This window comes from Orycteropus afer, unplaced genomic scaffold (assembly GCF_000298275.1).
Source record: "Orycteropus afer afer isolate SDZICR_OR568_19922 unplaced genomic scaffold, OryAfe1.0 scaffold00035, whole genome shotgun sequence".
NCBI lineage: Eukaryota > Metazoa > Chordata > Mammalia > Tubulidentata > Orycteropodidae > Orycteropus > Orycteropus afer.
The window spans coordinates 3,043,255-3,057,468 of record NW_006921622.1 but is presented as its reverse complement, the minus strand read 5'-3'; the positions used below and the strand labels follow the sequence as shown (position 1 = coordinate 3,057,468).

General features: G+C 36.8%; 1 protein-coding gene across 1 annotated transcript in view; it reads right to left on the bottom strand.

Moving 5' to 3' along the window:
• The window catches only part of STAM (signal transducing adaptor molecule), a 100,653-nt gene extending 92,673 nt beyond the window's left edge, over positions 1–7,980 (bottom strand). The window contains exon 1 of the mRNA XM_007936337.2: positions 7,898–7,980. Within this exon, the coding sequence (XP_007934528.1) occupies positions 7,898–7,965 (68 nt within the window). The 5' untranslated portion in view covers positions 7,966–7,980. The remainder of the gene's footprint in view (positions 1–7,897) is intronic.
• Between the last annotated feature and the right edge of the window lie 6,234 nt (positions 7,981–14,214).

Here is a 14,214-nt window from a genome sequence, read left to right as displayed (position 1 = left end):
GCAGGGATTGTGGGGCTGGCGCGGGATCGGGCAGTGTTTCGTTCTGCTGTGCATGGGGTCACTATGAGTGGGAAACGACTCGACGGCACTTAACAACAACAACATTATTAAATCAATCAGTAACATTTAGATCAATCAGTTTTTCAAAATGAGAATACTACCACTTTTTCACCTCCTTATAGTCCTGAAAGAATAATAGGACATTTTCCTGAAAGCAGGAAGCTCTAGTGCATTTGGCTCCTAATCAAATGGTCAGTGGTTCAAATCCAGCTGCTCCACTAGAGAAAGGTGAGGCAGTATGTTTCCATAAAGACTTACAGCCTTCAGAACCCTGTGGGGGCAGTTCTACTCTGTCCTACAGGGTCACCATGAACCTGAATCGACTCAAAAGCAGCAGGTGGGTTCTTAAAAGTATTCCAGATATAAAAGGCAAATGGTAAACTAATAATAATAAATAAAGCACAGCTAATAAATATGCTTGCACAAATAACCTCTAATCACCTATGAAGTAGGACAGAAAAAGTACAAAGCCACTAACAGTATTTTTCTAAATAGGGGCACTAATAGGTATTTGGGACAGAAAAATTCTTTGTAGTGTAAGACTATTTAGCATATTATATCTTGATTTCTGCCTTACTCAATGTCAATAGTAACCCTCAGTCATCATGACACCAAAATCATACATTAACGGAGTAATACCATCTGGGTTGAGAACCACTGCTAGACACAAAAGGCAATGTGATACAGTAGAAAAAGTATAGGCAGGATTTGAGCGTGACAGACTTTATCTGTAAAATGGAGATTAAAATGTTTCCTTACATTGTAGTTGGCTACTATTAAGTCAGCCCCTGACTCAGGGTGATCCCAGGTGTGCAAAGCAGAAGGCTCCATAGAGTTTTCTTGGCTGTGATCTTTACAGAAGCAGATTGCCAGGCCTTTCTCCCCCAGTATCACTGGGTGAGTTCAAATTGTCAACCTTTATGTTGTAAGCCAATTGCAAACAGCATGAACCACCTGGCTTCCTCGCCTTAAAAAAATCCTAATCAAGAATAAGATATCTCTTTTGCAAACTGGAAAAATCTAAAGCTGCTGTGATGATTAAGTAAAAGATGTTTATAAAGCACTTAAACCAGACCTGGTATGTAATAACCAATCAATAAAATAAATGGCTATTATTCTTAAGACCAAGCAATGTTTCATTCTGTTATACATAACATTGCCATGAGCTGGAGATGAGCTGACTGCAATTAACAACAACTGCAGCAATTATTCTTAAAAGAACAGCATAAATTAAAGAACAATCACAGAATTTTAACTTGTTATTGTAGATAGTACTGATCTTTCATAACCTATTTTTACATATAAGCAAATCAATCAAAATTAAAAGAGAAAGCTATTTATTATGTGATGCTATATTAAAGGTAACTGTCACTATCAATGTGAAAATTCTCTTGATTTCTAAACAGAGATTGTTCAGCCCATCATATGACCTAACTGGCTGGGCATACTTTTGTACTTACTCATACATTGGAAGTGAACACTAAAAATCATGTGAATATCTTGAGAAGTCAGAAAAAATTTTCTAGACATATTTTTACAATTAACTCCAGCATATTCCAACACTTTGGACTTAAAAAAAAAAGCAAAACTATAATTTATATAAAGCAAATAGTAATTCCATCAACTAGGTTTCCTGAGAATTATATAAAAATTAAAAAATATATTCAATTATTAAATAATTATTAAAGTATGTCACATACTCTACATGCCACTATTTAAAAGTGATGTTAAACTAGAAAATGATTTCTAAATTTGTCAATTTAACAACTACCATAATACAAACAGATATTAAAAGAAATACATTTCTGAGATCGACAGGATAGAGTTAGGAAAAATTACAAATGTAGAAGTATATATAATCTGTTACTTTTTTTACAATAATGGGGGGAAAGACATATTTGCATTTGAGTAAAGAAACAATGTAAAGATACAAAAAAAGCTAATAAAAGTGGTTACCTAAAGGGAAGAGAAGTGGGAAAGATGAATAGCAAATAGATTCTTCAATGTTTACCTTTATAAATTATTTTAATTTTTAAACCATGTGATTACATACTCTTAAAATTTAAAAAATTTAAAGATATGTATTTTATATAAACATATGTACTTCCTTAAATATAAATATAGCACATACATACTTGTGGTTTTAAGAATAGGAAAATAGAGCTTAGTTTTGTTTTTTAAGAGAAAAAACTGTGGAATATTTTTCAAAACACCACTGGGAGACATATTTCTGGATCACAGTTCTGACTGAACAGTATTTCACAATAATGACTTTTTTTCCTCCTTATAACTTGAGATTGTTTTCTAAACTACTATAACTATAAAACCAGTAACTTTTTTAAAAAGGCAAAAAAATATTTTTAAAAATAATCTTCTTAGGGAAAAAAAGGCTTAAAACAAAAGAAATTTTAAAATTTTATTTATGTACTAAATAATTCAATATATATTATTGTTGTTGTTATGCGCCATCAAGTAGGACTCGACTCATAGTGACCCCTCCTTGGGTTGCCGAAGCAGTATCACTACAGAAGTAGATTGCCCAACCTTCCTTCCGAGAAGTAGCTGGTAGATTTGAACCACCAGCCTTCTGGTTAGCAGTCAAGTGCCTTAGGCACTATGCTACCAGAGCTCCTGACTACAAATTATTTTAATTTAAACACGCACACAAACCCCCTACACATCTTTATGAAGGTGAAATGCTTTACCTAAAGTTTTCTATACTATCCTTGAGTCTGCCCTCTTAAAGAGATCACTGTACTTCAAATTTCAAACTTAAAACAGCATAAGTCTTTGAACATACTTGACTGTTGGCTTATAAACTGTATTTCAACCCACTACCTTCCCTGTAAGTCAACCTACACCATCTGAACTTGTCTCAGGAAAACTTGTCCCATTTAGCCTCTCATTCCAATTTCATGTCTCAGTGTTCTCCAATGCCTATCAGGTATCTAGAATATCTTACAGACAACATAAAACACTGCTTAATATTCTTATCCTACCATCTGAATCCCATACTGTCTACCTAGCTTCCCAGAGAACATCAACCAGATTTCCATATAAATTAATGTTTTCCATATAAACTAATCATAAAATGATTAAAGACTTTTAAAATGACATATTAGGAACTCTACCTCCAGTATCCCACAGTTCATTGCTCTCCTTAAAAGCTCAGTAATTTTCTATTACTAAATTAGTCTGAGAATATAACCCAATTCTGTAATGCTTATCCATAAGGCACAATAGGTAGACACAGTGTTTAGGGGCTCAAATAATTTTAGAGACCCACAAAAATGTTTTAATTTTTTAAAAAAAAAGAAAAAATGAATGTTTAGGTCAAAAAGTATGTCATATTAATGTATATTTATCTTTATAACAACACAGTCACAAAATAGTTTCATTATCTTTTATGGAGGAAGGGGTTTATGAAGGCTGAAGTACTAAGGGCACACAGAAGCCTTAATTCGGCCCTGATGCTTACCATTTCCTATTATGTCAAGTTGTATAAAAACACAGCTCTACATGTATGACATTGTTTTTAAAGAGAAATTACATGCATGAGCAAATATTGAAGCCTTTATATATATTTTATAAACTTCAATAATACTAGAATGTCATCTCAGTTACTTAAGTAGTAACAGTCATTTAAACAACTCTATTAACAGGAGTAGCATAGTGCCTAAGGCACTTGACTGCCAACCAGAAGGCTGGCGGTTCAAACCCATCAGCCACTCCTCGGGAAGGAAGATGGGGCAATCTACTTCCGTAGTGATATTGCCTTGGAAACCCAAAGAGGGGTCGCTATGAGTCGGGTCCGACTTGATGGCACATAACAACAACAAGAACATTAACAGGAGTAAGGAACCTTGGAGGCACACTGGTTAAGCTAAAAGTCAGCAGTTCAAACCCACTAGCTGCTCTGTGTAAGAAAGATGTGGTAGTCTGGTTCTATAAAGTACACACCCTTGGAAATCCTATTAGGCAGTTCTACAGGTTGGGCAATCTACTTCCGTAGTGATATCGTCTCGGAAACCCAAGGAGGGGTCGCTGTGAGTCGGGTCCAACTCAATGGCACATAACAACAACAACAACACTGTGCCCTACAGGGTCACTATGAGTTGGAATCAACTAGACAGCAAATGAGCTAGCTTTTTGTGTTGTTTTATTAACAGGGGTTATGAAGAGTAATCTCATTTACACAAACAAAAATACTTGGTAATTAACTTAATGAGGATTTAAAAGAACTACAGAATAATAACTATTAAGGGTGCAAAAAATAAGTGGAAGAGAAAAGGATAAAAAGGAAGGAGAAAAAAAGGAAGGGGGGAAAAAGCATTGATAGGAAGAACAAACAGAGCCACCCCTCACTACCTCAGAAGGAAGGTTGGACAATCTACTCCCGTAGTGGTACCACCTCGGAAACCCAAGGGAGGGGTTGCTATGAGTCGGAGACCACTCAATGGCACATAACAACAACAACAACTCACTACTTAATAAAATTGAAAATGAAAACAGCACCTAAACTAAATTCATAAATTTAGTACAATGTCATGTAATATTTCCAAGGGATAATATAGAATTAAGAAATATACTGGGAGAGGGTACTGTTATTAAAAATAATTGTAATAATAAATTATCTAAACCTATTGATACTGGATAAAAACAAAAAAACAGACAAATGAAAAATATTTTTTAAAGCTACAAATCAATAAGCTGTTAAAATGTGCAGAAATAACAGATAGGGAAAAGAATAACAAATAAATGTTTCTGGTACAATAATGTTAAATGCAAAGAAAAATAAATTGATCTCTACACTTTTATCATGCATCTTACAGAACTTCAGATGGGTTACATATTTGTTTTTTTATCTAAAGGATTAAAAAACCCCAGAATATTCTGGTAATTCAAGCAACAAAATGAAGCATCCTAAAGCAAAGCTAAAAAGAAACCCAGCAGAGTGAAAAGAGGAGGAGGGATTTTGCAACTGGAATGCTAGATAAAAGTTTTTTTATCATCAAAATATACAAGGATGGATCTAGGTCCATATCCAGTACTCAACAGACAAACTGTCACAAAATATGACCTTAATCAAAAGCAAGCAGAGTTGTATCCATTGAACGCTTAACCATGTGTCAGGTGCTACTCTAAATACTGTATATGCATTAATGATTAACAATAGTTCCCCTATGAAGTAGGCACTACTTTTAAGCTTATGTAACAAACTAGGAAACTAAGGCCAAGAGAGGTAAGAAACTTCCCAGTGTGAAAGAACTGAATGATAGTAAAGGATTTGAACCCCAGCAGTTTCATTCCAAGAGTCCATGTTCTCAGTCACTAAGTTATGTACTTCCATCCTCTATAAAACAAAAAGTTATGGACTTTTCATTCTAAATCTAAGTTTACTAGATATAAATTACTATAAGACAGAACATGAGTAAAAGTGGTTTTGATACAGCATTTTGAGGATTCAGCAAATTTTCAGCAAAGGGTAAGTATTTGTGGAAGAAGTGATCTCTAAATGGGTCTGGAAAGACAGGAAACACAGAGGCAGAAAATAAAAGAGAAAAGTATTCCACACTGAAAGAAAAGAATAAGCAAAGGCAATAAATTAAGGTAGGAAAGCAACTCACATACTTGAAAAGAATGTTTTATGTGAGAGAAGCAAATGAAAAATACTTAAGAAAATGAAAAATACTGTCTATGATTCAGAGTAGTAGAGACCTTCAGCTTAGTATGGGAAGTGGGAAGTATCATGGCCACAGCTGTTACAGGGCAAATGGATATAAGAATTAGGCAGAAAAGAGACTGAAATGGAAAGAAATATCAGAGATTAAATTTATTAGTCTAGGCATGGTAAGAAATGTCTCAAGTAAAGTGGGGCCAAGAGAAATAGAGAAAAAGGAATAGATATGTGGCACACAGCAGTTGCTAAAATTTTAGTTAAATTAGTAAACTAACAGGGTCAGAAAGAACAAGGTTTAAAATACTAAAATGTAATCACCACAAAGGGATGAGGCCACACTCGGGAGAATCTTTGGGGACCAGACAGGAAGAGAACAGAAGAAGCCAAAAAGGGCTAGAATGAAGGGGTAGAAAGGCAGACTTATACCCCTGCCTGATTTGGCACATGATAAAGAATTTAAGGAGACATATTCGGCACTCAAGGCATTTGACCACTAACCAGAAGGCTGGCAGTTCAAACTCATCAGCCACTCCTCGGAAGGAAGATTGGGTGGGCATTCTACTTCTGTAGAGCTACTGCCTCAGAAACCCAATGAGGGGTCGCTATGAGTTGGAACCGACTCGATGGCAGTGAGTTTGCTTTTCCTTGGAACCAAAAGGTCAGTGGTTCAAATCACCAGGTGCTTTGTAGCAGAAAGATGAGGTCATCTGCTTCCATATAGATTTACAGCCTTAGAAACCCTTTGGGGCAGTTCTACTCTGTCCTACAGGGTCTCTATGAGTCAGAATCAACCCAATGGCAGTGTGTTTTTTACATCAACCTTTTCAGAGATATTTATGAAGGTGAAATGACAGAATGTATCACCAAAATTAATGGGGAGGTAACTCTGAGATTTCAAATGCAAATGGCAGAATAATCTTGCCATTAATAAATAAAGTGAACATAGGAAGAAAAGTAGATTAAAAAAAGAAGAGATATGAGTTTAGGTTTCTAGATAATGAGATTAAAGTTTACACAGTATAATACCCAGAAATTATGCTGTGTCCACAGGACTAGTGCTTAGCTAAAAAGAATCGGCTCTGACAATACACATGTCATTTACATAAGATACCTAGAGCAGGAGGAAGACACAAAGAAGTATCCATCAAAGGGTTAAGATTACAACAGAAGAATTAATATAGCAGTGTTCCCCAACCTTTTTAACAGGAATATACTCAAATCAAACAATACTATTTGTGTAGCATAACAGGATAAACAGGGCTACTGATAGCTGGATGTTATTAGCCCAAGACTTAAGTAAATCATTAATTTGTACACCAGTTAATACACTCGTTACAATGTTTATGAAGCACTATAATACAGGGCAAAAAGTTTCACACTCTATTTCCCTCATCTGCCTCTGTTTTAACAGTCACTGGTAAACTGGGTGGAATGCTGCAGATGTGTTAAGACGAGAAAAACCAAAAAAATAACCATGAAATTTGTTGTTGTTGTTATGTGCCGTCAAGTCGGACCTGACTCATAGCGACCCCACCTTGGGTTTCCGAAGCGGTATCACTACGGAAGTAGATTGCCCAACCTTCCTTCCGAGGACTGGCTGGTGGGTTTGAACCGCCAGCCCTCTGGTTAGCAGTCAAGTGCCTTAGGCACTACATGACCAGAGCTCCCAAAATGAAATTTGGTACCTAAGAAATCACAACTTACTCTAAAAATTAACAAATAAAGCCAGATTTCATGAACCAAATACAGACAAGGGTAATTATTAAACATTAACATTTTTACCCTGTTATAAAACAAAACAAAAACCAAACTCACTGCCACTGAGTCAGATCTGACTCAGCAAGCCCTCCATGATTTTCCTTGGCGGTATCACTATGGAAGTAGATTGTCCAACCTTTCTTCCAAGGAGTGGCTGGTGGATTTGAACTGCCAGCCTTCTGGTTAGCAGTCAAATGCATAAGGCACTACACCACCAGAACTCCCAACTGTTGTAAGGAATAACCTAAATGGTATGATATCTTTAAATCTTCCTATAAAAACTTTCCCTTTTTAAACTAAGTATCAGTCATAACATGCTTTACATTCCTAATTCTTGTCTTCTTTATACCTATAAAATAGGAAGAATGAATAGAAATTATTTTAAACTACAATACTTACCCAGTACGAGACTGACCAACTTTATCACAAATATCCAAGATGAGACCCCAGTCCTCAGCAGTATTCATCTCACTTGTTGCTTTCTCTACAGATTACAAGAAATCACAAAAACATTATTTAAAAAATCTTCAAAAGGTATATAATCACATTCAAATTACCAAACTATAGCATAATCAAAAATCATTAAGTCAGAATACTGTTGTTAATGTTGCTAGCTGCTGTCAAATAGGCCTTCATACATAACTGAACAAAATCCTGCCCAGTCCTGGGCCATCTCCATGATAGGCTGTGGATCGGATTATTATGATCTAAAGGGTTATCAATGGCTGATTTTTGAAGTAGATCTCTAGGTCTTTACTCCCACTCCCTCTTAGTCAGGAAGTTCTGCTGAAACGTGTTTGGCATCATAGCAACAAGCAAGTTTTCACTGACAGATGGGTAGTGACTATGCATGAGGCAAAATGGCCAGGAAGTGAACCTGGGTCTCCTGAACGGAAGGCACGAGTTCTACTTCTGAACATAGTTGCCAGCAATCTGACTGAGATGTTTAGGTAAATTTATTTTCAGAAAAGGTAGAATTGCCCTTCTTACTTATAACAATTTTCTCCATTCACATTTTAGTTTTTATTTATAAAAAACTAAGTCATTGATTTTTCTATATTAAAAAAATATATATATATATATACACACACACACACACACACACATAGGTATACTCTCACGCGTAAACAGAAAAAATAGAAGAAGTTTTATCTTCACTATCTAATAACTGTTAGCTATATGTGCTAGTAAAGGAACACAGGCTAGGAACAGATCTCTGCAAAAACGTTTTAGATAATTAAATTAATTCTTTCACTTATTTGAGACATCTTCTTGAGAAGAAGAGGAGGAAATGAAGGAATGGAAACCAAGTGGAACATTTTCCCTTAAATCAAAATTTAATAAATTAAAAACATTGATAGATGTATGGCAGATTGAGCAAAACTATCTAATTTAGTTCCTACCTTAATTACAATTAAAAGATTATTTTTATAAAGACAAACACATAAGGACAAGGAAAACATGACAGGAGATAACAGTAACAATATCTGGAAAGCTATTATAACAAGATACACATCTGGTAAGTAACTTAGAAGATTCAAAGAAAGTGAATCATATATTGGCAATAAGAAAAAACGCTTAAGAACCAACCTGTTTTTGCACCACTGGATTCTCAAAAGACTCAAGCATTGGTAATAAAAAAAATTTCTAGAATTTTAGAATTAAAGAAGGAGGACTTAAAGTTAAGAGGATTTGGGTGGAAGCTGTTTGAGATAGAGGTAGGTCTCTTTCCTACTCAAGGTCACTAGTAACTACTTCTCCCTCACCCAAGCAAAAGAGTGAAGGTCTTCTTTCTGGGGGTCAAGAAAAGTTTCTCTGGACTACAGGACATCAGGCACAGTTGAGACATGAGTACCAAAAGTAAAGGAATGAAGCAACTCCATGAATGCTGAGACCTGCTCTGTATAAAAGAGTTAACATAGCAGGCCTATTATCCTTTGAAAGGTCTGCTTACAAAGCTAGCCCTTGGCTGATGTCTGGGAACATGGACTTCGGCAGAGTTCCCACCATTCCCAGAACTGGTAATAGGGGCTCACAGTGCTTACAATGTTCTTTCTGTGAGTCTGGAATTTGAATACGTGCTAGGCAGAGGATGACTAGATAATCCAACCCCCAATAAAAATCTTGGGCACTAAGTCTCTAATGAGCTTCTCTAGTTGTCACAACTCACTGCTGGGAGAATTAAACATATCCTAAGTGACTCTACTGTGAGAAAGGACCCTTGGGAGCCTATGTAGCGTTTCCCTCACACTGCACTCTTTTTCCTTTGCTAATTACCAAAATACTACACAAATAATGCATGTATTACATGGACTTTTTGCAAATCACACAACCCCTGCACATGTAGTTTCCTATGCTCTCTATGTGCATTACATGCGTGTGCTCATTTCCATGGCCATGTTACTTGCAAAAAAATGCGGTATGCTTTGCATACATTAAGTACAATAACCCATAGCCGTGAGTATGACTGTATGATGAATACTGTGAGTCCTTCGAGTGAATCACTGAAACTGGAGTGATCTTTGGGGATACCCCACAATATCTGCTGCCCTCCAAGAAGCCAATTTATATTGGTCTTCATCTTCAGGCAGAACTCTGGAAGCTCCGAGTCAGCCCAAAAGGAGAGACAAAAATACTGAAAATGATTGTGGGGGAAGGGGCAGTATAGGTCACCAAGATCAACCTATAACGAAGCTCAAAGTCAACAAGGCCCACCCTCAAGATCAGAGCTTCCAATCTGCTTTATATTTCCCCAGTATTAACCACAGGCAGATAGCCAAGGATTATCTGAGAAAATCATCTAACGTAAGATAAAGAAAAGACAAAACAATCAAAACACACATTTAAAAAAATAAAAGAAAGCCTATGTAGGACAAAAAACTTCCAAAACAACTTTCATTAGTATCTTCTGAGATGACAGCTGTACATAAGTAGAGGGTAATCGGTCTTGGCTGGAGTACTGTAATTCAAAGAATTGGTAAATTGAAAAATGGCATCACCAAGATTCTCACTAACATTTTCCATTTTTTTAAAAACCTGAGATGGACTAGGGGAGTGAAAGGGACATCTATACAAAGATTCTTATTTGTAGTGATTGGTGTTATGGATTGTGTCTTCCAAAAAAGATATGTTGAGGGTGCAGAGTTATGATAACTTCTTAGCCACAGAAAAACATTTTGAAGGAGTGAGTTGCTGGGCCTATTGGCTTGAGACCATGGTCGTAGGGGGCATCAAGTTCAACAACATACTACACAAAAACACTGTTCCACATCCTACTTTGGTAAGTAGTGACTGGAATCTTAAAAGCTTATGAGCAGCCACCTAAGATGCAAAAATTGGCCTCTCCTCATTTGGTGCCAAGAAAAATGAAGAAAATCAAAGGCACATAGAAATAATTAGTCCAAGGGACTAGCAGACCATGGGAACCTCAGCCTACATGATCGTGAGATGAGAACTAGAAGGTACCCAGCTATCACTGCCAGCATCTCAGAAAGGGATCAAAATCAGTGATCCTGGATAAAGTGGGAGAAAAAAGGGGAATAAAACTCAAAATCATAAAACAGACCAACCTCACTGGTCTGACAGAGACTGCTGAAACCCCATAAACTATGGCCCCTAGTCATCCTTTGGGCCTGGAGTTGAACCCACTGCCACGGCTTCCAGACAAACAACAGACAGCCTATGTGGTAAACAATTACACTCTTTCGAACAATCAACCATGGGAGATTAGCAAGGTAGCAACTGCACAGGGAGAAAGCTCAGAGGGCAAGAATGAACAGGAAATAAGGACACAGGGAAAAGTTAATTACCGGGAGGAACAGGGAAGAGAGCTGTTACACTGTGGGGACTGTAATTAATGTCATGGAACAAAATGTGTATGAAATGTTTAATGAAAATGATTTCTCTCTGTAAAATTTCTCCCTAATCACAATTATAGTAAAGATATATTGAAGTACTAACACTTGCGTCAATGAGTATGACCTTGAGTATGTTTAGAAATAGGGTAATTGAAGATGTTATCAGTTAGGTTAACATGAGATCATATTAGAGTAGGATGGGCCCTAATCTTATACGACTGATGTCCTAATAAAAGAGAAGATACAGAGACAAGGAGACAAGGTGCTGGGCCCGATCCGAAGTAGCTTAAAATATAAAACAGAAAATGAAACCAGCAGGCAGAAACCTAAATATAAGATATAAAAAGTGTCAGAGAAAAAATGCAAACAAAGGCCTATTCAAGTTGAAAGAAAGGTAAAGAGCCTAAGGCAGAGAGAAGATGATTAACAATGAACCCTTCTACTTCCATTTAAGTGAATAAAATCAAGAGTAAAGTTATATAAAAGCTTGTCAGCAGCCATCTACATGCAATGATGGGTCTCTCCTCATCCAGAGCAAAGGAGAATGAAGAAAACCAAAGATTCATGGAAATAATTAGCCCAAGGGACTGGTACACCATGTGATCCTCAGCCTATACAACTATGAAACCAGAAGAACTAGATGGTGCCCAGCTACCACCATCAACTACTCTGAGGGCGACCTATGTAGGAGATTCTGTAAAGTGGGAAAACAATGTGGAAGAAAACTCGAAATCATTCAAAAAAACAAAAAAAGAGGACCAGGTTTGCTGCTCTGATAGAGCCTGGTGGAACCCCCAAGACTATGGCCCATAGCTGCCTTTCAGGTATGGAACTGAACCCAGTCCTGTGGCTTCCAGCCAAACAAACGACAGGCATATGACCTGAACATTTACATTAGGTAGAGACATTCCTTGGAGAGATCAATCATGGGAGAACAGAAGGGCTGTGTATGCACAGGGAGACAGCTCAGGGAGCAGGAGTGCATGGGAGGGAAGGACACTGGGAAGAGGTGGCTAGCGTGAGGAAGTGAGAGGAGGGCTGTTGCACCGTGGAAGATTATAGTCAATGTCATGAGACAAAGTGTTAAGTGAATTGCCATATGGAAGGTGAATTTGCTCTGTAAACTTTCACCCAAATACCAATAAAATTAAGAAAAAATAAAAGAGTAAAGTTTTAAAACTTTAGAAAGAGAAGTATATTGAAGAATCTAGGGAGCTGAAATCTAGACTACTTTTTGAAAGATTGGAATAATAGGAGAGAATCATGCTGAAACCTAAAATACCAGGAGAGATGTTTGTATTAATCCAAGAAACATCAGAGCACCAAGAAAGGGTTTAGAGTAAGGCAATAATCTAAGTAGAGTCAGACTTTTAGAAAAAATTCAATCTACTGCCAATATGTAAGAATGGTTTGAAAGAGGAAAACAATGAGAAACAATACTTCGGAAACTGAAGGGGTTACTTAGAAAGCAAATGTGGAAATGCTGTTCAATTTTGTTCTAGCTTGGGGGTATCCCAAAAGGATAACTGACTCAGACAATCACAAAACTATTCAAGCTTCCATATTATATTGTGAATTCTTTGAAAACAGTAAATTTCTGCTTAGGTATTTTTTTTTTTTAATATACACAGTGTAAGACCTTAATTAATGTTATATCTAATCATGTAGCTATAACATAAGCCTGTAAAAGATACAGAAACAAATAGTCCCATGGCCATCGAGTTGACTCCGACTCATAGTGAACCTACAGGACAGAGCAGAACTGCTTTCTACTGCAGAGCAGCTGGTGAGTTCAAGCTGCCAACCTTTCGTTTAGCAGCCAAGCACTTAACCACCGTGCTACCAAGGCTCCTTAGAAACACATAGTAAAGACCTTTAAAGATATCTAATTCAATGGTTTTCAAACTTTAAATGAAGACATACTCTCTTTAAAAAAAAACATTCCTATCTTCAGAAAAAGCCAAGATATAAAGCAAATCCACATGGAGCTGCTTTGATTGAGGGGTCTCAGTTTAGGACCTGTCTCATAGGTCCTAAACCTCTCTGAAGCCAAAAAAGGTTGAGAGAATTATCTGAAACAACATCCCCCAATCTAACATTTACTTTATTTTAGAAAAGGAAAGCAAGGTTTTACTTTGATCTGGAAGTGCATTTAACAGTCTGTGACTGACTACCAACCTAAAAACTGGTGATTCAACCATGAGACATCAGAGGGGCAGCACTGACAAAGAGGGAAAGCTGGACAGACAGGAATGGTTAGAAAAGAAGGCCACAACAAGGGGGTACTCAAGGGAGGAGAGCTTTTTATGGTTGGGGATAGAAATCAGGGCCATGAAATCAAATGTGCATGAACTGTTGAATGTGAAACAAATGTCCTTTGTAAATTCGCACTCAAAGCAGAATTTAAAAAAAAAAAAAAAAAAGACTGGTGGTTCAAATCAACCCAGTGGTGCCATGGAAGAAAGGCCTGGCCATCTTCTTCCATAAAAATTACAGTCAAGAATACTTTATATAGCAGTTCTACTCTATAATACATGGGATTGCCAAGAGTCAAAACAGACTAGATAGCAACAGGTTTTGTTTTATTTTACTGACTGGTAGCCATGCAACCTGCTCTTGGAAAAATCATAATGCCTTTTTTTTTTTAAAGGAACATACTTAAATCTTAAAACGTATCACCTATTTAAAAATATAATAGCTAAATTTATTAAAATGTAACTTACTGAAAAGTTAATGTTGTTGTTGTTGTTGCTGTGTGCCATCGAGTCAGCCCTGACTCATAGCGACCCCTCCTTGGGTTTCCGAGGCAGTATCACTACGGAAGTAGGATTGCCCAACCTTCCTTCCGAGGAGTGGCTG